The sequence below is a fragment of the Alexandromys fortis genome, unplaced genomic scaffold (assembly GCF_014885135.2).
Source record: "Alexandromys fortis isolate MF-2015 unplaced genomic scaffold, M_Fortis_MF-2015_v1.1 scaffold_8_1_9099942, whole genome shotgun sequence".
Lineage (NCBI taxonomy): Eukaryota > Metazoa > Chordata > Mammalia > Rodentia > Cricetidae > Alexandromys > Alexandromys fortis.
The window spans coordinates 926566-950520 of NW_026067898.1; the positions used below are offsets into that span (position 1 = coordinate 926566).

Here is a 23955-nt window from a genome sequence, read left to right on the forward strand (position 1 = left end):
ATGTAAAAAGATACTGGTTAAAACCAAACCAAAGAGAGTTCTCTAGGTAAGGTCCCACCTAAGGATTATAAGGTTTATAAAGGCAAAACCCACAAAGTTATAATTTTGGGGAACTAAATTAACTCATATCCTGCCTGGTGCAGGCAAGTCCAACAGGTACCTCAGTCACTCGAGTAAACAAGGGTTTCAAACAAAATCAGAACGTAGCAGTTAGCCTGTCTCTTCATGTGACCCATCACCTTGTAGGAACAGCTGAGGCAGTGAGATATTTTGCAATAATCATCAATTTTTTTAAAAAATAGCTCAACTACAACAGGAAGTGATCCATCTTGGGCCAGCTGATGGTACATTCAAGGTAAAAGCAACTTCCTTATGGCTTATACAAGCTAAAAACGATTTTGTGTTTACAAGCTGAGCACAGGAAATTTATCCTCTAAACATAAAGGTCACCATCATGCTACCATGAGCCATACTCAACAAAAGAGATTTTCCCATCTCCAGCAACTGTCAATTATCAAGACCTTTCAAGTGGGGCCTCCTGAGTCCTGTTCTTACCCAGGCCAGAATGTCCACTTGTTTGATCTTGTACAGGTCTTGTGCGAGCAGTCACAGTGACTGGCAGTTTTGAGAGCCAAGTCCAGAAGACAGTATTTTCCAGCGCTCTTCCTCTGGTTTTACTATCTTTCTACCCCACCTTCTTCAGTTCTGTCTGAACGTGGGGGAACGTTACGAGATAGACATCTCATCTAAAAATGAATACTCCATAGTCAATTATTTTCTGTACTTTACCAGTTGGGCTCTTCCAATAGCAGCACAAAGAAGCTGCTCTGTTGGGTTTGGGGGCGAAAGCTGCATGAATAATCTATGTTTGTAAGAATAGGTATTACAACATGGTTTGATACTTAGCAAAACAATAGTAGTGGGTTCTCCCCAGAGCCTATGACCTCCTCAGCCATGTGTTCTGGGAAAGAATTATAGTACCAGGCCTGAGTTTCTTCTTGTGGAGTGAGCCTTAAAAAAATCCAATTAGAAAGCTGTTGGTCACCCCCATAACTCATGCCTCTGTTGCACAAATAGGCACACATTGCCCAGCTGGTCACTGTTGCGTCTCACAAAGCAGTTGGGTAAGGCTGCTGGTGACTTTTCTCCCTCACCTGCGGAAGGACAGAAGAGCTAGTTCAGCAGGTAGAGCACTTGCTACATAAGTAAAAAGAAGTTTGAATCTCCTCTACCCGTCTAAAAGCTGGGTGGTCATGGAGCTCTGCCTGTAATAAAATATTGTAGGAGGCAGATTAGGGAATCAGCAAGTTGGTGAGACAAACTAGTTCAACAGTGAGTTCTGGGTGCAGTGAGGACCCTTCCTGGACCTCAAAGGTGGAGAGTGGTTGAGGAAACATCCACCATTAACCTCAGGCTTCTCCACACATGGCCTTATAACTTCCCACGTGGGCACTCACACATATGAACACACACACATATACACACATGCATGAAAAACATATAGATATACATGTGGAACCATTTGTCTTCTGTGTTCAAACTACTCTCAGAAGGCAACGTTTGAAGAGAAATTTGGCCATGAAGCTGTATCTCTACTGTGCTCATGAGGTTAAGTCGGAACTGGATTCCAGGAGTACTGAGGTCATAAGACCCTGACAGGGGAAATTGATCAAAAGTTCTTTTTTATTTTAGTTGGAAATATCTCTTTAGGAAATATATAGGTATCTACTAAGAAGAAAGAGAAGGGACAGGGAGATGAAATGGGATGATAATGTGGGCAAACTAGAGAGGGATGATACCATTTATACCTGTGATTTCTACATCTTAGTCATGTAATAAACTTTGGTTTCATAGTGCAGGAATAATCAGAACTTGGAAAAAGAACTGGTTTGAGAAAAATAGACTCTGTCTGGTGATGCATCCGTGGCTCCAGGCCACCACAGATCCCTGCTATAGACTGACCTATGTTCTCCCCAGAGCTGCATGCTGGAGCCTGGCCTCAAGTGTGAGGATATTTGAGGACTTGTGTTTTAGGAGGTAATTATAGTTCAATAGAAGGCAGGTTGTGTTTCTCATCCGCTGGGGTTGGTGGCCGTGTGGCAAGATGAAGGTGCACACACAGAGAAGACGCCAAATGAGGACGTAAGAGAGCAGACCTTTGCAAGCCAGAGAGAGCCCTCTCCAGGAACCAGACTGACCAGCATTAGTCCAGGACACAGCAGTCTGCAGTGGGAAAAGTCCCTGTTGTGTAAGCTGCTCTCTGTGTGGGACTGTTTTATGACCGCCTAGAGTACTGGACAGCTTCTGTGGCTTCAGCCATAGAACCCCTTTGTTGTTACCTGTGAAGATGAGACTGGAGCTGGAACCACAGCAAACCACCCTCAACTGGTCCAGCTCCCGTTCTTCCCAGACTGCCTACCTGCAGCTGTACCTCCTCGTCGGGACCACCAGCCCGCAAATTAACGACTTTCCTTCTCTTCTTAGATTTTTATTTCACGGTTTCACTAAAACAAATCCAACAATTTGTGAACATAACTACAAGAATATTTAATATTTATTTATTTATTATGTATACAATATTCTGTCTGTGTATGTCTGCAGGCCAGAAGTGGGCACCAGATCTCATTACAGATGGTTGTGAGCCACCATGTGGTGGCTGGGAATTGAACTCAGGACCTTTGGAAGAGCAGGCAATGCTCTTAACCACTGAGCCATCTCTCCAGCCCCCTACAAGAATATTTAAAATCTCCTACGCTGTTAGATTCAAGGAAAAATTTGACAATCCATTCCCTTATTTTGAACCAGGATTTGTTTCCCGTATAAAACAGCAATGAGATGATTTTCTTTTTTCTTACCAAGAGGGCAGGATACAAATGAGAGTCAAGGGGACGCTAAATGCTCATAGTGGGAGCTGCTGTCTGCCTCACCACTGTTCTGACTTAATTGACAAGCTGTGGCTCCCGCACCTCCAGCTTCCATCAGAAAGAGCTCAGCACAACCACACAAAGCCAAAGCTTGTGATGGGGAGGGGCTTAGAAGAGGCTCAGACACGTTAGGATTCGCTCTTCCCATTTTTCTTCTCTCTAGCTGATTCTTTAATGTGTGAATTTACGGTTTCTGTTCCCTCCGAAGTTTAGGGAACAAGGGAAATAGGATGCGTGGCACACTCACAAAGATATTCTTTTTATCTGGCTCAGTCTCATCTGTTTATTCGGGTTTTATCATTTGGCAAACTTCTACAGCATTTCTACGTGGAAGATGCAAATTTCAGGTTTCTTTCTCTCTTTTATTATTAATATGGTTAGTTTAGAACTGGGCTGAAACTTGAATTTCTGTGTATATGTGGATAGAGTGATGGGAAATACTTTTCACTAATAAATATAATTGCTAATAAAATAGAGTTTAAATGAGAAGAATAAAACATTTGAGTAATATTCAGTATTACAGATGATGACAATAACCACTATATAATATATGTAATTTAATAAATTTTACTTATAGGATTAGCATAGCTTAGAGAGCTGGTTTTATCTTGTTGTAGCAGAGACTGCCTAAGTCTCTTTCGCAAGAGGCAGTTAAGATGATGCTTCAATAGAAGTAAACAGAGATGTAAACAATGCATTTGTTAGTTTTCTATTTTCCTGTTAAAATTTGATGCCCATTCCATACATTTTTTTTTTAAGATTTATTTACTTATTATGTACAGTGTTCAGCTTCTATGTCTTCCTGCAGGCCAGAAGAGGGCACCAGATCTCATTACAGATGATTGTGAGCCACCAAGTTGTTAATGGGAATTGAACTCAGGACCTCTGGAAGAGCAGTCAGTGCTCTTAACCTCTGAGCCATCTCTCCAGCCCCAGTTCTTTTAAGAGTGTTGCAGGCAAATGGGGCGGCAAATGCGGTCCAGGACCCCTCTGCTTCTGTCACTTCCTGGTCATTTAGGAGTTAGATATTAGAAAGGAAATGATGCTTAGCAAACATAATTCAGTAAGCCTGCCCAGGTGGTTCCACAGCGTTATCATCAAGGTAAAAAAACCTGGCAGGTAGGAAATCTCCCTGAAAACATTAAATCATTACAAAAATGCACAATCTTTTATAGTTACACGTCTTTGTGCTTCTAATACCATTTTTGAAATTAACGTTTACCCATATCTTATATCCAGAGTCCTGTTCTAGCTTTGTTTAAATTTTAGTCATAAAGGAGCCCGGTGCTCACATCTTGCTTACAGCCATGCCCCTGTGCACGAGGAATGCGGCTCCCAGGGAAGTTAGCAAGGAGATAAGCGAGGGCTGTGTGGACGCACCAGTCTGTGGCATGCTGTAACCGTGTGGCTGCTCAGCCATGCTTTCCCATGGAGATTCACCCAAACATTTGCATTCCCACAATGTAAATTTTCAGAAAATACTCTTCCTGAGATGGCAAATCTGGTTCACAGACTTCTTCCTGAGACCGAGCCATTCCTCCTCCACTAGAGAATGTGACTTGATAGTCTCATAAAAAAAAAAAAAAAGCTTTAAACAACAATTTATTTTCAGCACCTAGTTATTATAGATGTGTTAGAATTTCCTCTTGAGAATACATACAGTTAAATTCAAAACATGGAAAAGACTGGCCAAGCGACCCTGTCTCCAACCACAGCAGCAGCAACAACAGAAAACAAAACCAAAACCCCCAAATCCTGAAAATATAGAAAAAAAGGAACCAGTTATGAGAATGGCTTTATAACTTGTCTCTCTCCACATGGTGTAGTTTTATACTGTTTTCTCCTGTCTTTATTTTCCGTGGCCTTAGGGTGCTGCTAACTCACCCAAATCGAGATACTGCAAATAAAAAGGCACATGGCTTGAGAAAGTAGTCTGCTGTGGTTTAGCGGGCATGACCCTGGGCTCAGCCGAGTTGTGCAGGCAGATGTAAGGAACACAGAGAGGAAACAGCATTGGCTGCTAAGAGAACCTTACATGAAGGCGGACTATGTTTCTTCAGAATGTTTCTGCCTTCCTAGCCGTCAGGTTTGTCCCTCATGCCTTCATTGGTGGACCGTAAATGAAGAATCAGCTGGAGTAAAATTTCTGTTCCTTTAGACATAGGAAAGTGTTCACTAGATTATATATTCATCATAAACCTTTTTTGTTTGTTTGTTTGATTACTGTGTAATCTGGCTGTTCTGGAACTCACTATGTAGATCAGGCTGGCTATAGAGATCTGCCTGCCTCTACCTCTTGAGTGCTAGGATTAAAGGTGTGCGCCACCATGTCTGTCTACACCATAAAACTTCTTAAAAGATCAACAAAGGGAAAAAAGTAAAGAAAAAATCTGCACCAGGAAGCTCAAAGTTATTAGCATCAATTTTTTTTTTTTTTTGAGACGGGGTTTTTCTGTGTAACAGCCCTGGATGTCCTGGAACTCACTTTGTATACCAGGCTGGTCTCGAACTCACATAGACCCCCCTGCTTTACCTGCCTCCGCCTCCTGGGTGCTGGGGTTAAAGAGTTGTGCCACCATGCCTGGCTCATGTATAAAATTAATATATGAGTTTCTTAGGTAATTTACACATGACAAAATAATGTGTGCACTGCAGAAAGGCTGGACTAGACCCATGAATGTCTACTGGTTGTAGCATGCCTTCTCATGAATAACATATTAGAAAGCTAGCATTCTTCAAATCTCCCCTCCCACCTCCTTGGTCTTATGGGTCACAATACAGCTATCTCATCTCATTTAGAGCTATTCTTATTCTCCATACCAGTTATGGGTGACTGTATCAATCATCGTCGTCTGAAAAAAGAAGCTTCTGTGACGAGGACTGAGAGATGCTCGGATCCCTGCATACAGCGAGAAGCCATTAGGAGTTGGTTTAATATTATATCCATTTAGCCAGTATTAGCTTAACCTCCAAGGCTATGACCTTGCTGGGGTTTTGGGCTCAGCTAACAGTATCAGGCAAAAAATACTATGTCCTGTAAGCCAGCCACAACCCCATCATGAATGGGCAAAGGGCACGTGAAAATTCCATTGGCTACTTGTAAGTCCTGTGCTTGATAAATGCTTTGCAAGTATTTCCTATTACTCTGTAGGCTTTGCATTTTTCTTCCCTGACTGTTTTGTAGGAGATGCTTCTAATGTTAACTGTATGAATTTACTTTCTTCCCATTTCTTCTTTTTGCTTTTGATGTCATTTCTAAGAGATTTTTGCCCACTCTAAGATCCCAAAGTTTTTGTCATATTGCAAAGCAGATTTCAAGGTTCAGTTCTTCCACTTAGGCCATTGGCCTGTTTTTGGTGTAATTTTGTTTAAGATGCAAGGGAAGGGTCTAGTCTCATTGTTTTGAAACACGGCTATCCATACATGCCAGCATCTTCAGGTGAAAAGATAAATATTTCCCTACTGAATGGTCTTAAAATCATTGACATTGTCAGTTGATTGTAGACATTGATCCGTTTAATGATTCTCAGTTCTCCATGAATCCATACGGCTGCCAACATATATCGATTACTGTAGCTTTGAGTTGTTTTCAGTTTTTGCATATGTTTGGTTCACACTAAGTACACAAACGAGTGGAATTTTCTGTGTCATTTTCATATACACGTGTCAGAATTCACTATCCAAATTCACCTTTGTTAATCCTTCTGCTTTGAGACTGCGTTGTTATTTTCTCTTCATTCATTTGGCTCTGTGGACTTAACGTGACGGTTTCCGCTTGTACCCAGTTTTTTGGGACTAACTTGATTTTGTCTTTCTTTGTGGACACATGCTTGCAGCTCCATTATGCATGCGTCACACTCTTTATCATCTGCTCAAATGGCAAAGGCACCCACCTATATCACAAAGTGTGAGTCCTCCAGCCTTGCTCTTTCATGTAATTGCTTTAGCTATGGTAACAGCCAGAGTCTCCACATGGATTTTAGGATTTGCCTGTCAATGTTGACAAAAGAAAATCCTGCTGGGGCGTGCCCAGAAGTTACAGGAGATATATAGATTACATCGAGTAATATTGTGATGACAGTATTAGCAGTAAATATTAATAGTAAATCTTTCCTTCTGAAAAAGATGGGTATATTTTAGCCAATTTAGGTCTTAAATTTCTATATATTTTTTACTAGATTAAATATATACCCTGTATAATAAATAAATAAATAAATATAAAAATGCATCCTGTACAGACATAGATGCATGTGTGCACTACAAACATAGATGCATGTGTGCACTACAGACATATAGATGCATGTGTGCACTACAGACATAGATGCATGTGTGCACTACAGACATAGATGCATGTGTGCACTATAGACATAGATGCATATGTGCACCACAGACATATAGATGCATATGTACACATAAAATAGATCAGCCATGCTGTATATTGCCTTGCTCACTCCAGATCCCTTCTAGCTTTGGCATCTTTTGAATCAAGTTTGGGAAATTTGTAATCCATTTGGGTTCCCCGAATGCGCCATCTTAAAGGTCCTACTCTGAAAGGTTCCTCTTTCACAAACTGGAATTGCCAGGGTTATTTACTAGCTGTTTGGACCTGGTGTGTAAAGAAATGTTATGGCCCCGTGTCCAGGAATGGTGAGGACCACATTCCATGCTGCGGATGGGGCAGGGACTGAGAGGAGCTGGACTAAGACAGAGAATAAAGCAATTAGAGACTCCTGATGGTGCTCAGTTTTTTAACTTGAGTTATCTCTGAGATGAACATAAATTGGCCCTTCTAGGCTTAGGTAGTTCTACATTTTCTGGAATGTGGCTAATGACATTTTGACCTAATTCATCTAAGCTCTTGGCTTTGGCTACTTGCAACCAAACCAAGACTAAGTGACTAGATATAAGCAATATTTTAAACCGCAGCTTTGAAATAAGACAACATGATAGATTGAGAGTCTCTATTCTTGAGTGTTTAGCAGGCATCCAATCCAAGCCTGTACTCTGAACACCTAGACAAAAGGCCTGCTTCATGTTATATTCAAAATACAGCTGCCTTGGACTTTTAATGGAATCAAATGGAATTTAAGCGTCTCTGAAAGGACCCTGATGGTGGTGGCACATGCCTTTATTTAGTCCTGGCACTCTGGAGGCAGAGACAGGTGGATCTCTGTGAGTTCCAGGCCAGCCTGGATGTTATACAGAGGAACCCCATCTTGAAAAACCAAAAAAAGAAGCCTCTGAAAGTGTTTGAAAAGTAAACACAAACCTAGAAGTTTAGCAGAAAGGCTCTCTGTAATCACATGTGCATATCAGAATCTCGTAACGACATGCGGTCTGTTGTATGAGCTACAAATATCTAACATTGCTGCTGACTGACATTCAGACATGCTTTAGTGTTTCCAGTGTGTTGTGAGGAACAAGACTGTAGTTTGTCAGTGATTTTAATGATGCAGAAAGTAAAATGGCACTTGTTACTTTACTACTAACGTATTCCAAGGCCATTCATGTAATTGTATTGATTTTTTTCTACTCAACAGTATCCCGATTTGGCACTTTCCAAGCTCCAGAATTATGACAGAAATCTCTAGATTTTAAAGTCTCTAGACCTTAAAAATTATGCCGTCTTAGGCATCCTTCTATAACTGTAAAAGTTGACAAAAGCAATTTCGTATACAATAAAAACCGTGATGAAGGTGTATCTGTAGATCGCACGTTTGCTTCTGACTCTAAAGCATCAACATCCCGTGGTCGTTGTTTCCTTTTACCTTTGAGGGCAAAGGGGAAGTCATTTTTTTTTTCAAGCTACGTGTTTTTCAACTTCTTTTCCTTTTTAGATCTAGATCTTTAAATCAGTTTGAAACAGGAAATGTCTCACTTCCTGCAGGAATTCATTTCCCTCAGGGTGCAAAAGTGGTGAACCGAGGGGTTGAAGAAGGGAGTGGCTGGGATGAAGGGCACATCTGTTGTGCACAGTTACTGCCCGCTTACCTCACAGAAAACCTGGTTAAGACGTGGGCTATAAAACAAAAACCACAAGAACCAAGAGGGAGAACCGTGAAAATGCTTCCTTTCCCAAAGGGGGACCAAAGCAGACAGGAAGGGTAATAAAAAATGGGAAGTTGTCTGAGGAGTGTTAACCAAAGAAAATGCTGGAAGAATTAACACACAATTAGTTCTGACAAAGAAAGAAAAGCGGCTGAGTGGCGAGGAAAGTGTGACCTGTTTAGACTGAAACCATGTTTTTATTAATTCATCTTAGACTGCGTTTAAAACACCGCCACATTATTCTGCCATGTCCTCCCTGACCTGTATGTAAGTCTCGATTACACACGTGAGAGACGGCACCAATCCCTTAAACGTCTCCGCGTTTCCCCTTTAGCTTGTATTTTCAAGGCTAAAAAATGGCTCCTCGTCAAATATTAGTAAATGCACCCTGCACAGATGTGACTATATCTCTAAATAGTTCAAGGACGTGTTTCAAAGGTGAACCTCTGAATGTGTATTCGGTTCCCTTGGAGCAGTGTGCGAGAGTCCCACTGGTCCACAGACACATCCACACGGGTTCCTTAGTAAGCATGTTTGTGTTCTGTATTTCAGAAATGACTTACGTGATGAAGAAAGAACGTGCCTTCTGGGCATCTGTGTGTCTGTTGCTTAGCGTCACCCCTGGGCTTCTCAATGCTCTGCCTGAGGAAGTTGATGAACATTCAGAAACCACAGGTAAATGCTGCAAAGTTGATCTGGTTTTTTGTTTGCCAAAATTCTCAATTTCGTATACAGTTCATATTTTTCATCATGTTGGAAATTTTAATCTCTTAATTTTTATTTTATGTATATGTGTGTTTTGCCTATTTGTGTGTGTGTACCATGTGTGTGCAGTGTCCTCAAAAAACTAGAAGACAGCATTAGGTCTCTTGGAACTGGAGTTATAGACAGTTGTAAGCCACCATGGGTGTGCTGGGGATCAAACCCTCATCTTCTGGAAGAGCAGCAAGTGCTCTTAACTGCTGAGCCAACAACATTCCAGCTCCCTTAGGATTTTTTGTAAAACAAAGTAGTATTTTTTTTCAGATAATTCTTGTATTATTAAGTGGGTTACGTTTTAGACTATACAAACCAAGTCACTTCAGCAAGAGAGACTTTTGTTTGTTTTTTTGGAGACAGGGTTTCTCCCTGTAGCTCTGGCTGTCCTGGAACTTACTCTGTAGACCAGGCTGGCCTCGAACTCACGGAGATCCACCTGCCTCTGCCTCCCGAGTGCTGGGATCACAGGTGTGTGAAGGAGATTCTTACCGATATGATTTTAGCTTTGAGCTAGGAAAAAGAACTGTGTTCACAAGCTTCAACTATCCTCTCCTTACCGGTATTTTCAAAATAATACCTGAGATGAAACTCACATTGGAGTCAAGTTGAGCTGTACATCAAAGGAACTAGTGTGGAAGTGAGGTTCAACTCCATAAACTGTGTCAAAAATAAAAACATTAATAATTAAAAAGGAAAAACTTGAACAGGTGTCATAGAAATTTATATATTTCTCCCAAAGTAACATTTTCTATAAAATTATTGCTAGAGCTCAGGTTACTGGTAATGGAAAATATTAACAATGTGATAGTCTCCAAATTTATCTTATTTCTGACATTTATATATATATATATTTCCATATATACATTCTTATCTCTAGTGAATTGGTTTCGTGTATTCCCCTTAACAAAGGTGGGGTAAGTATATTTTCTGACCCGAAACTGTAGTTGATGGGAGGGAATAGTGGTGAGTGAAAGTCTTAAATTCTCACAGCTTTGTAGAGTGTTCTTGCTGCGTAGTTCAGGTTGACCTTACACTTACGAGCTTTTGCTTCTCCTCACAGGGCTAGGATTGCAGGCAGGGGTCCTGCACCTAGCAATAGCTTGACTTTATTGTAGATGTGACATAGTGGCATTTCATTTGTATTTTAATTAATAAAGCTTACCTAAGGACCAGAAAAGTAAAACAGCCACACTGGCCAGCGTTATAGACCAGGCACAATGACACACACCTTCAATCTAGTAGCTATACTAGCTTACCATAGAAACCAAAGGCGGTGGTGGTACACACCCTTAATCCCAGAACTAGACAGGATTATAAAATGGGAGGAGACAGCTCTCAGTTACTGTCTCATTCTGAGGATTCCTGGAGGAAGGATCACAACTTTCACACTGAGGCTGAGGTAAGAGCCAGTGGCTGGCTGCTTTGCTTTTCAGGTCTTCAGGTTGGACCTCAATAATTGTCTGTGAGTTTTTATTAACCATACTTCAACTTGAAGCTCTTTTGATCAACGAGTTGCATAGTCTTCTCTAGGTTTGTTTTGTTTTCATTTGGATTTTTATTATTTTTGCAATACCCAGAGGCATGAGCATGTAGACCCTTAGACAGCAGCAATCCACAGGCTCTAAATTCACAATCTCCAGGAAAGTAAAATCCTAGCATCAGGGCATCCCATAACCTTGAGCGCCCCATATTCTACTGAGACTTTTTTTTTTTTTGATATCCAAAGACACAGGAAAGGGAACTAAGATTCAGTCCCAGATTTTCATAAGAAAATGATTTGCAACTGTATAAACCAAAGTCTTAAAAATGCTATTGAGTGGAAATCACATTATTAAATCTAATTGTTTAACCCAAATGCTAGAGGGGGCATTTCGGTAATACAGGTTTGTGACAATATTATTCTTATTAAGATTGCGTAGTATACCTGTTAAAACAACATGTGACGGTCAATTCTATCATTTTCTGGTATAAATAAGAGCAACTTAGTTCATTTCTGCAGGTTTTTTTTTTTTGGTTGTAAGATGAAGATAACACTCACATGACAAAATGGTGATCATTAGCTAATTTTATAACAAAGTTCTGGGAAATTAATTACTCAGAAAAAAAAAAAATCCCGGTATTACTATAACTACATAAACAACTTTGAAACAACAAAGAAACTCTTTTGTGGTACACTCTCACCCTCTTGTGGCAGAACTATTAAGTAACGGGCCGCACTTTGGCTCTGTGTTTTCCTGAACAGACAGACAGACAGACAGACAGACACACACACACACACACACACACACACACACACACACACACACTTGAGCTTATAAACAAGAGCTTATGTAAATCAGTAAAGGAGAAGAAAGACAAAGTCTGTGCCCAGTCAGATTTCTCTTCCCTTCCACGGTCTAGTCCCAGCCCAGAGAGTGGGAGCCACTCATACCCCAGACCTGCTCAGAAGCCATCTCTCGGTGACTCTTGGTTCTGCACGTTGACAATTAACTCCAACTACCGCAGTCTAAGTGTAATTTTATTAATCCTATAAGTGTCTGAACTGGGGAGATTATAATGTGTTTGTCTCGCAAGACCAGGACCTGAGTTTTATTCTAGAATCTATGTAGAAAATGCTGCACCTTGATGGTGCACGTGTGTAAGCCAGGTGGTGGGAAGCCGAGAAAGGCAAATTCCTGGAGACCACTGTCAGAGAGCAAGCCAGCCAGCCTCGCCTACCTTTTGAGTTCCTGGCTAGTGAGAGGCAGAGAGTAGTTGAAGAAACACAGTCAGGATACAGGTGTGCCTCTCCACATATATGCACACATAAATAAGTAAACAAACAAACAGATAAATGAGAACATACCAATTTGTTAGAATCTTAATATTATTAAAATATGGCTAGAAAATATTAGTTTAATATATATATATAACTATAATAATAAAATACAAATGGAAGAAGATACTTGAAAGTAACCTAAATCAAATTTATATGAATATTTTCCAAAAGTTTGTTTTAAAATTGCAAGGAATTTAAAAAGCCGATTTATTACTAGAGTAGCATCAGTATACAAATTTATGCTGTGCTTTAAAATATTTTTACACGAAAGCACTGAAGTGAGGTCCACTCATGTTTTAGTATTTTAAAATAATTTTATAGTTGGGTAGTTGTGCGGATGGATTTTACTCTAGCAGAGCACGGCTGCCCTCTAGAGGACCAAATAGCTCATGTCGTTTAAAGCTTCAAGCACCTTCTTTAAGGATTGTGAACAAATAAATTATGAAAGCCGTGGAACATATATGCACACTCGGCTTGCAACCGTCACGGAACTCATAATAATTTTACTTTTCTGTTCTAACTTCCTTATTTAAAAATCGAGAGTGAAACATTATGTATTTGACAAGGTGACAACCAGGGCGCTGTCCCGGTGCTGGCAGAGAATTAAGCGCGATGTTGTTACTCTACCTTGTAGGTTCTGCGCTGCCGCCAGTGAAACCAAAGCAAACATTTTGCGCAATGAAGGTCGAGGATGGGCCGTGCAAGGCGATGATAAGGAGTTATTTCTTCAATATTCTTACTCAACAATGTGAAGAGTTTATATACGGGGGATGCAGAGGAAACGAGAATCGATTTGAGACCCTGGAAGAGTGTAAGGTAGCATGCCTACCAGGTAGGTTTTCAGGAAGCCTTTGACACCGAAGCCTGCGTGGACACCAGGCCTAAACGGAGATTTAGCAGTTGCTAGAAAGCCAGTACCGTTTCCCAGGAAACCCCATTGTTTTCTGTAGTTGGAATTTTCTTTGGGCCACTAACCAGCTCCAAAATAGAGACACAGAGACTTATTATTAATTATGAATCCTTGGCTTTAGCTTAGGTCTGTCCCACTAGCTCTTTTAACCAGTTGTAACCTGTTTCTAAACATCTGCGTTTTGATCCGGGCCTTTTGCCTTTTCTTTCATTCAGTATGACCTGCTTTCTGCTTCCTCTGTATATTGTTGGCTGGCCCCTGGTGTCTCCCTGTGGTCTCTTTTTCTTTCTTTCCCCGAGCCTAAATACCTCCTCCAACTTACTCTCTCTACCCGGAAGTCTTGCCTCTACCTCTCCCCTTGCTATTGGCCATTCAGCTTTTGATTAGAACAATCAGGTGCCTTAGACAGGCAAGGTAAAACAGCAACACATCTTTACATAGTTGGGCAAATATTCTGTGACAGTTGACATTTCTAGATTTCTCAGTCAGCTGTTGTTTTTGAGTTTTTTTCTTGTCAGTTATCATAAAATTATGAAGCCTCATTTATCATCTAGGAGTCTACTCCACGGTGGAAAGGGAAGGGACCCTGAAGTTCACAGAGAATTTCATAGGTTCATTGACATGAGTGCAGCTAACTTACCTGGGAGCTGGGTTGGCAGGAAAAGCATTGTTTTTCATACAGGCTTGTCTGCACCTGTTTTATAAACAGGACACTCGGCAAGCACTCTCCTTGGAAGATAATCAGAGAGCTGACTGTTAGGCTCCGAAGATAAATATATCAACATGTACAAATTTCTGCCATGTGAGTCAGCTTAGCACTTCTAAGTCTGAGAATGACCTAGAAACATCTCATTCTTCTTCTTTTTTTTCTTTTTTGGTTTTTCAAGACAGAGTTTCTCTGTAGCTTTGGAGTCTGTCCTGGAAAACTAGCTCCGTAGACCAGGCTAGCCTTGAACTCATAGAGATCCGCCTGCCTCTGCTCCCGAGTGCTGGGATTAAAGGTGTGCACCACTACCGCCGTGGCTGAAATGTGTCATTCTTATTGGAATTTTAATACTACAAAAAAATCCAAATTTCATTTATGCTGTGAAAACTTTAACAAACCTAGCTTTGGTGTTGATTTTACTGATGTAGGACTATAAAACACATGATAATGTATTATCAAACTGGAGATTTTTACTTTGTAGTTGAATCATAATTTCATAACATTTTAACAGTGTTCACACGTTTTATCATTGGTAGTTTTGCCTGATCCTGATGCATAGCAGAGGAGCTACAGGCAGCAAGATATTACACCTTCCAAAAGCTGTATGGAAGAGTTTTAAAGGTTTCAATAAAAAGAATTGATATATATTTGAGGGGATAGACATATTTAGCCTCACCTCAACATTACTTAACAATAACCAGGTATTGGAATGTGACATGACACCCATCAGTATGTATAAGTCTACGTTTTTATCTATCAGTTTAAATCATTCCCAAAAGAAAAAGTGCGAGCTGGAGGTTCAATCCAGTGGTGGAGTTTTTGCACAGCATTTATAAAATGCTGCGTTTGATAGACACTACGACAAGAAATAACAACAGGACTAAAGCAAGCAAACAAAAATGACTGGCTGTAGGCAGCAGTGTGGCGGGGGAGTCCTGTCCTGTCCTGTCCCGTCCGGGCACTGTTCCTACAGTTGGGGTGGAGGAGACGCCCCTGGCCGTCAGTTCCCCAAAGACTTTGGTTAAGGTGAGGAGGAGGAAAAGGAGAAGGCAGAGGTGGGCAGCCATGGTAAGGAAAAAAATGACTATAATCATCTATAAATAAAAATAAACGAGTCATTAAGACATTCTGTGTGAGGATAATATTAATGGGATTATGTAATTGTTCTAGTTTAAGGTCAAGTTCATAATATCGTATTTTAAGTGATGGCCCCTAATTGACATACTTTCTTTACAGGTTATAAAAAGACGCCCGTGAAGACGTTATCCGCAGGAGGTACATTTTCCTTATGTAAAAATTAGTAGAATTTATCTAAGACAGCTGGATATTCCGTTTTTATAGACCGCTGTTGTGTGTTGACTTTGAATCTCTGCGGCATCAGAGACAATGTTTCCTCTGGTGGATACAGTGAAAACTTAGACATTGCAGACACTGTTCAGTAGGGAGGCTCCAAGGGCTGTGAGTTTGGCATCACAGACTCTCTAGACCATTTGTTCTCAACCCAATGGGTGGGGACTCCCTTGTGGGAGGTCGAACAACCCTTGCACAGGGGTGGTATATCAGACATCCTGCGCATCAGATGTCTGCGTTACAATTCGTAACAATAGCAAAATTGCAGTTATGATGTAACAACAAGATAATTTTACGGTTGGGGGTCACCACAACCAGCGGAGCTATATTAAAGGGTCGCAGCAGGAAGATTGAGAACCACTGGTCTAGAGCCACACAGGCTGTTTTAACAACATGCACACAGTGAGTTAGCTCTTGATTGTCTCATTTTAGTTCTCCAGTCCACTGGGAATTTTTTTTTTTTCGAGACAGGGTTTCTCTTTGTAGCTTTGGAGCCTGTCCTGGAACTCTCTCTGTAGACCAGGCTGGCCTTGAACTCACAGAGATCCGTCTGCCTTGAAAGAACAAAACGAACAAGCAAACAAATGAAATAAACTCACTCACAATTTGTATAACAAATAAAAGTGATTATTTATAATTTGAAAACATATCCCTTCAAATATTGAATTGATATTGGTAACAATGTTCAGTAGTCCAGTTAAGTAAGGTCGTAGTTATCGTTAGCACTTAAGAAAACAGTATATTTATAAAATGAGTTTGTCTACAAGTGAAAGAAGATTTAATTTTTTAATTTTTTTATATTTTACATAACAACCCCAGTTTCCCTTCCCTCCTCTTTTCCCACCCCCCCTCATCTCCCTACCCCAATCCACTCCTCAGACTGGGTAAGGCCTCCCTTGGGGAGTCAACAAAGTCTGGTATACCAAGTTGAGGCAGCACCAAACCTCTACCCCCTATATCAAGGCTAAGAAAAGTATCCCATCATAGGGAATGGGCTCCAAAAAGCCAGTTCATATACCTGGGAAAAGTGCTGGCTCCAATGCCAGCCCTGCCCCCTACAAGATCAAGCCACACAACTGTTACCCACCCACATTCAGAGGGCCTAGTTTAGTCCCACGCAGGTTCCCCAGCTGTCAGTCTAGAGTCTGTGAGCACCCACTAGCTCAGGTCAGCTGTCCCTATGGTTTTCCCCACCATGGTCTTGACCCCCTTGTTCATATGATCCTTCCTCCCTCCCTTCAACTGGACTCCAGAAGCTCAGCCCAGTGCTTGGCTGCGGGTCTCTGCATCTGCTTCCATCAGTTACTGGATGTAGATTCTATGATGACAATTAGGGCAGTCACTAATCTGATTACAGGGGAAGGCCAGTCCAGGCACCCTCTCTACTATTGCTAGGAGTTTTAGCTGGGATCATCTGTGTGGGTTCCCAGGAATTTCCCTAGCACCAAGTTTCTCCATGACCCCATAATGGTTCCCTCTATCGAGGAGATATCTGTTTGAAGATTTTTTTTTTTTTGTGAGCAGAAGTAGCAACGTTGAAATACTAAGATTTCTTTTAAAACCTAGAATTAGAGAAAAATTAAATGCCAGGAAATCTTTACTGTATGAATAGAATGCAAAAAATAGATTTTGGAATTCAAGAAACAGTCACTTTGAGTATTAAATATGAAAAAGATTAGCGCTGTGAACATACAAATGTTAGAAGTGTTTCATTGCTAGTTACTTTCTAGTTAAAGTCCCATCAAATTGAAGTTGATATGCTTCCTAGCATTGAAGCAGGACAAATCAATTCCCAGGTTCAATGATAATGACACTATTAGAAGATATCAAAAGAAAATCAAAAGGTAATGAAGATTCAGGCCAGTCCCTCAGGAGGAAAGCTTAGTCTCAAGCAATCCATGGTGTGTGGGCGTGCAGAGACCTTGGCATTATATTTCTGCAGCAAGGAAAGAGGCTGCATGGCTGTGTCAGTATTCTTACTCAGCCATAACTGAGGACCGTTTACCACAGAGTGTATGCAGTTCCAGGAGGATGACACTTCCAGGAATATGGAGAATTACCTTATTTATAATCCTGTTTTATTTTTAATTTTAATTTGTAGACCTAGGGATTATTTTACATGTGTACATTCTTAACTTTCTCCTAAAATAAATTCGTGAAGTTTGATGGGGGTCTCAGAAAAAAAGCTTCCATATAGAATTTGTTAATAATGATCATTAGCATAAATTATATTATAATTTTTGTTTTCCATATGCAACATATCTCATTCATTAATTCACTTTATGCATAAAATTTGTATACTTAAGATTACTTAAAATTTCACAAAAAGTTATATCCTAAAATTAATCAAAATGAAAATTGAATATGTGTTTTTCCCCTTAAAACATTAAAATTTACCAAAGCCGTTTTTCCTGTTTTGTGTACATGACACAATTACATATCACAGTGAGGACGGGAATATGATAGGAAATGATTACACAGCACTAACCATCGAAGAAACAAACCCAGACTCAAATGGGCTGTCATTTCATTGCTGTTAAATCCAAACAGCAACCAGAGAAAACAGCACGGATGCTCCTCATCACAAATTTTAAGTTAGGAAAAGAGATACTGTCTCGTCTAGCCATCAGCCCCACCACCCAGTTCGTATCGAGGAGAAGGCACTCATAGGTTGCACCTCCCACTCACTGAAGTCGTATTCTGCGAGAGTTATATGGAAAGAACTGAAGGTTCAGTCTGCAGATGAAGGGAGTGCCATATTCCACATGGTGTGGAATTAAAGAAGGAAATCTTGTAACTTGCAACAATATGACTGGACTTGGTGAGCATCGTGCTGAAGGCAATACACAGCATGGAGCCTTGGAAGGGTGGATCTAAGAGTAGACGTGGTATTGTTGTTGCCAAGACCGTGAGGGGGAGAGGTGACCACACAGAGTCAGTGCATGGGAGGGAACATCTAAACGGTGTACCGAATAGCATGGACTATGGTTAACAGTCATCCGTTTAACTCTCGTGACAGCTGAGTGAGTGCATGTTCCTTGTGTTCTCATGTTATGGCTATATGGAGTGATCCATTAATTATCCAGATCTAATCACTCCATAATAAATATGCTTGAAGCTGTCATTTTGCACACAAAAAAAATCCACTTAAATTTGAAAAAGGAAACAACGTAAAAATTTCTTATTTTATTGTTTTTATTGAGCTATACATTTTTCTTTGCTCCCCTCCCTTTCTCACCTCTCCTCTTCTGTCCTCTCCTGTGACCCCCACACTTCCAATTTCCTCAGGAGATCTTGCCTTTTTTTCTCCTTCCTAAGTACATCCATGTATGTCTCTCCTAGGGTCCTCTTTGTTGTCTAGGTTCTCTGGGGTTGAGGACTGTAGGTTGGTTTGATGTGGGAAGTCCTCTATATGTGTTAGTGAAATGTAAAACAATAGAAATGGGTTAATTAAAATGTAAGAGCTAGGTAGAAACACGCCTAAGATGTCATCCAGTGTTGTAATTAATATAGTTTCTGCATGATTATTTGGGTATGGATGGCCAGAAAATGAACGATCAGTCTCTGTTTACATTGGTTTTCTTTGCTTTATATCTAAAAGCCACTTCTGAGTGAGTTCATATTATATTTGTCTTTCTGCGTCTGGGCTACCTCACTCAATATGTTTTTTTCTAGATCCATTCATTTGCCTGGAAATTTCAAGATGTTGTTGTTATTATTATTTATACTGCTGAGTAGTACTCCATTGTATAAATGTGCCACATTTTCTTATCCATTGTTTGGTTGAGGGAAATCTAGGTTGTTTCCAGGTTCTGGCTATGACAAGTAATGCTGCTATAAACATACCTGAGCACATATCCTTGTGGTACAATTGAACATCCTTTGGGTACATACCTAAAAGTGGTATTGCTGGGTTTTAAGGTAGATTGTTTCTTCATTTTCTGAGGAATTGCATACTAATATCCAAAGTGACTGCACAAGTTTGCACTCCCACCAGCAATGTAGGAGTGTTCCCTTTACCTCACATCCTCTTTAGCATAAACTATCATTAGTGTTTTTGATCTTGGCCAATCTTATATGTGTAAGATGGAATCTCAGAGTTGTTTTGATTTGCATTTGATAGCTGAGGATGTTGACCATTTCCTTAAGTGTCTTTCAGCCATTTGAGATCCGACCCCTTTTATTGGATTATTTGTTCTTTTGTTGTCAAGTTTCTTGAGTTCTTTGTATATTTTGGAGATCAGTCCTCTGTCTGATGTGGGGTTAGTGAAGATCTTTTCCCAATCTATAGGCTGTCGTTTTGTCTTGTTGACCATGTCCTTTGCTTTACAGAAACTTCTCAGTTTCAGGAAGTCCCATTTATTAATTCTCTCAGTGTCTGTGCTGCTGGGGTTATATTTAGGAAGTGGTCTCCTGTGCCAATGTGTTCAAGTGTACTTCCCACTTTCTCTTCTATGAGGTTCAGTGTGGTTGGCTTCATACAACATAAGAATTTCACCGACATTTACTTTAAGAGACAACAGGAAACCAAGTTAACTTCCAATTTACATGCTGAGAAGTTATAGAAAACAGATTTTTATTCTTTACTAAAATAATATTTTGATGAGAACTTTAAAATTGGGGATTCTTCTTCAGCTCTCCACTGCTGTGGCTCTTGCTAACAGTAATGAGTGCATGCTCTTGTTTCATTTCTTCTATTTATTGAGATTATAATATAACCACACATTTACCTCCTTCCAAACCTTCCCATAGATCCTTTCTTGGTCTGCCTCAAATTCATGGCTGTTACTTTCATTAATTGCTGATATATACATGTATCAGTCATGTTGGTGAGACTTTGAGTATAGCCTTCTGACTTTCCTATGAGGCACAATCTCATAGCAAACTCTAGCAATCATATATATATATATATGTGTGTGTTCCTAAATATATATGTTTCCAAATATATAATATATATTCATAAATGCATAAGTACAATCTGATCAATTTGTATAATGTAACACACATATGTATGTACATATGTATACACGCATATGTTTCCAGGGCCTGCTGTTTGGCACCGGATAACTAATTGGTGTGCTTTTTCCTGGAGTCTGTTTCTTACACTTTCAGTTGCCTATAGGTCTTTGTGTAGGGATGAGCACTCATGGCCCTCCCCCAGATCATCTTTAGCACGACTGTTGTGATTGTACTGTTTAGCTCATGTTGGTGAGAGTTTATCAGTGTAGCTTTCCTAGGAGACACAATCTTATAGCAAACTCTCTATTTCCTTGGGTCTTACATTCATTCTGTCCACCCTTCCACAGTGATCCCTTAGCCTTAGGTGTAGATGTGTCAGTAGAGGTTGATCTTCATAAACACGCATTTCAATTAGGTGTGGTTTTCTGTAATGGTCTCCTGCTGCAAAGAGAAGTTTCCTTGACCCAGGGTGAGGATGACACTTATCTGGGAATAGTGAGAATGTAGTTAGGGGTTATGCTGATTTAGTACAGTGGTGGTGGTTATAGGTGCTCTCAACCCATGACTTCATTATCCCTGGGTAGCTGGCAAGGTCTCTGGAATCAGGCATGGTTTCTCTCTGTTTAGTGGGCTCTGAAGTATCTTGAGGTTATAGAGCTGTTGGTCACTGTCAAGATATGTGTGCCTCGATTGCACTCTTAGGGTCACTGTGTCCCTCCGGTCATTTTTGTTTATAGGTGTTATAGCTGGGTAGGACTGTTGTTGATCACCTCTCTCCCTTGAAGCTTGAACTAGCCCTCAGGGAGGAGACTTTCAGGCCACTTCCAGCTTAGGGGACTCTGGGCTCTGTGCCTGAAGTACACGGAATACACACTCTTTAGATAGTAGAGCACTTGTGAGCACCGACTTCCTGATATAAAAAAAGACATGAAAGGGTATCATAGTTCATTTTATTACTACAGAAATGTATTGATAGGAGAAATTGGAGGAACTGGAACTTTGTCCAAAATATCCAAGTGCAGTAAGACTTTTGAGCACAATACATTTGAAAACGAACTCGATTCTCTTCACAGTATGCATGCAGACAGAGATTGTAATGTAGGTCACAATATTGCAGCTTTTGTGACAGCTGTGTCTGGCCTGTTTTGGAGTGTGATCAAAGGAAGGCTGTCAGACTTTGCAAAAGTCCTTCTAATCCCTGAACATGTATTTCCTTTCTGCCTCTACATTGTTAGTCCAGCCCAATGCTTGGAAGAAGAAGAAAAGAGAGGGTGGGGAGGGAGGGAGAGACCCAGCAGTGGAGGGTGACATACTGAGCACAGATATTAATTCCAGCATAAGAATTCAGGAACTTCCAAGAATAGCCAGGTCAACTTCTGCAGCCCTGAGATCCTTTCTAATGTTTAAAGCCTCTATAGCAGTCTTAAAGAACTAACACAGTCCTCCATCCCCAGAGATTCCCAACACTTCATTCGACTTTTCTTCAGTATCAGTGCATTAAACTTAATAGAAATTATTAAAGCAAAACTTACCATAATATTTTGTACTTCTAAAGCAAGGTCAGCATGTATCAACCCACCATACTTTATTTTATTGGTTCATGAAAATGTTGATAATAATTCCCTGTAATCTCATAAAAGAAATTTAGAACTGAAATACCAGATAAGAAGTATAAAAAAATAGTTTCATCTTCCTTATTCCAAGTACCCAAAGGGTTAGATAATGGTTCAGTTTTAAATTAAGTCATTTTACTTATTTTTTAATGAGGTAACCATTACCTTCTGGTTTAACCTTTAACCTTTTAAAATCGGTTTTAAATTTATCTTCTAAATGTGTTGATTATAAATTTCACTAAAATAGCTAAATGATAATAACAAAAGAAGGATATTTCTTCCTGATGTATTTTGTCGTTTCTAGGGAAGCCGGATTTCTGCTTCTTGGAAGAGGATCCTGGAATCTGCCGAGGCCTCATTACTAGGTATTTTTACAACAACCAATCAAAGCAGTGCGAACGATTCAAGTACGGTGGGTGCCTGGGCAACCAGAACAACTTCGAGACCTTGGACGCATGCCGGAGCACCTGTGAGGACACAGGTGAGCTCGCTTCTCATCTCGGTTGGGGCCGCCTACAGGGGTCATCTGAGATGAGGACTCCGTGAGCATGTACCTGGATTCTGGCTAAGCTGCGCGAACAGAAACTAGCTCTAAAAGAGATTCCCAACTGTGTTAAAAAAATAAATACAGATAATTAAGGCATCTCTACAGTTCCCCTAAACCCCATAACGTTCTCAGATATGGTGGCTCACTGTTTTTCCTCAGAGGACTGCGGTCTGCACGCAGCACAACGGCAAGACTACTGAGATCTCTTATTCTTATGAAATATGAGGTTAATAATTACTCATAAAATAATAAAGGGAGACCTTGTACACGGCCTGTTGCAGGATTTTGGTCACTAGCTACACATTTACAAGTGGAAATCTTAACTTGTGTATGTGTTTAAAATTCCTCCTTTGCTAATCAGGGGGACCAGATTGCAACAAGTCTGCTGTTCTTTTTATTATTTTTTTTTAAATAAAACAAACCATCTTTTTTCATTTTACATACCAATCCCAGTTCCCACTCCATCCCCTCCTGCCATTCCCTCCACTTGTCCCTCCTCACCCTTCACCCACTCCTCAGAGAGGGTGAGGCTCATTGCTTTGGGGAAGGTCCAAGGCCCTCCCTACTATATCCAGGCTGAGCAAGGTATCCATCTAGAGAATGGGTTCCCAAAAAGCCAGTACAAGCAGTAGGGATAAATCCCGGTGCCACTACCAGTAGCCCCACAGTCTGCTCCAGCCATACAACTGTCACCCACATTCAGAGGGTCTAGTTTGGTCATATTCTGGTTCCTTCTCTGTCCGGCTGGAGTTGGTGAGCTCCCACTAACTCAGGTAAACTGTTTCAGTGGGTGTCCCCATCATGGTCTTGACCTCTTTGCTCATATTCTTACGCCTCCCACTCTTCAACTGGACTTTGGGAGCTCAGCCCAGTGCTCCGCTGCGGGTCTCTGCCTCTGTTTCCATCAGTTGCTGGATGAAGGTTCTATGATGACATTTAAGATATTTAGCCATCTGACTACAGGGCAAGGCCATTTTGGGCACCTTCTCCTGGTACTAGAGAAGTTCCCAGAAATCCATAAGGATGATCCCAGCTAAGACCCTAAGCAATAGAAGTCTGCTGTTCTTAAGCTAATAGTTGCATTTGCTTGTACATAAAGATACGAAATTCTATTTTCAGATTGTAATTTCTTGTGTTGTTTTTTTTCCCAGTGAATGAGTTACCAATTGCCAACTATGTACCCGAGCGAAATACTGTAAATAACACTTTGATTACCCAATCTACCAAATCGCCCATCGGTTGGGGTAAGAATCTTTATTATTATTATCATTACTATTGTTATTATTTTTGGTTTTTCGAGACAGGTTTTCTCTGTGTAACA

The 23955-nt window shown here is 40.5% G+C and overlaps 1 protein-coding gene across 3 annotated transcripts in view; it reads left to right on the forward strand.

Moving 5' to 3' along the window:
* Window positions 1-23955, forward strand: part of Tfpi (tissue factor pathway inhibitor) — a 41442-nt gene that overhangs the window by 6478 nt on the left and 11009 nt on the right. For all 3 annotated transcript variants that reach the window (XM_050120559.1, XM_050120564.1, XM_050120554.1), the window contains exons 3-7: window positions 9525-9647; window positions 13184-13381; window positions 15402-15440; window positions 22392-22568; window positions 23786-23878. In XM_050120559.1, coding sequence (XP_049976516.1) covers window positions 9527-9647; window positions 13184-13381; window positions 15402-15440; window positions 22392-22568; window positions 23786-23878 — 628 coding nt within the window. In that variant the 5' untranslated portion in view covers window positions 9525-9526. The remainder of the gene's footprint in view (window positions 1-9524; window positions 9648-13183; window positions 13382-15401; window positions 15441-22391; window positions 22569-23785; window positions 23879-23955) is intronic.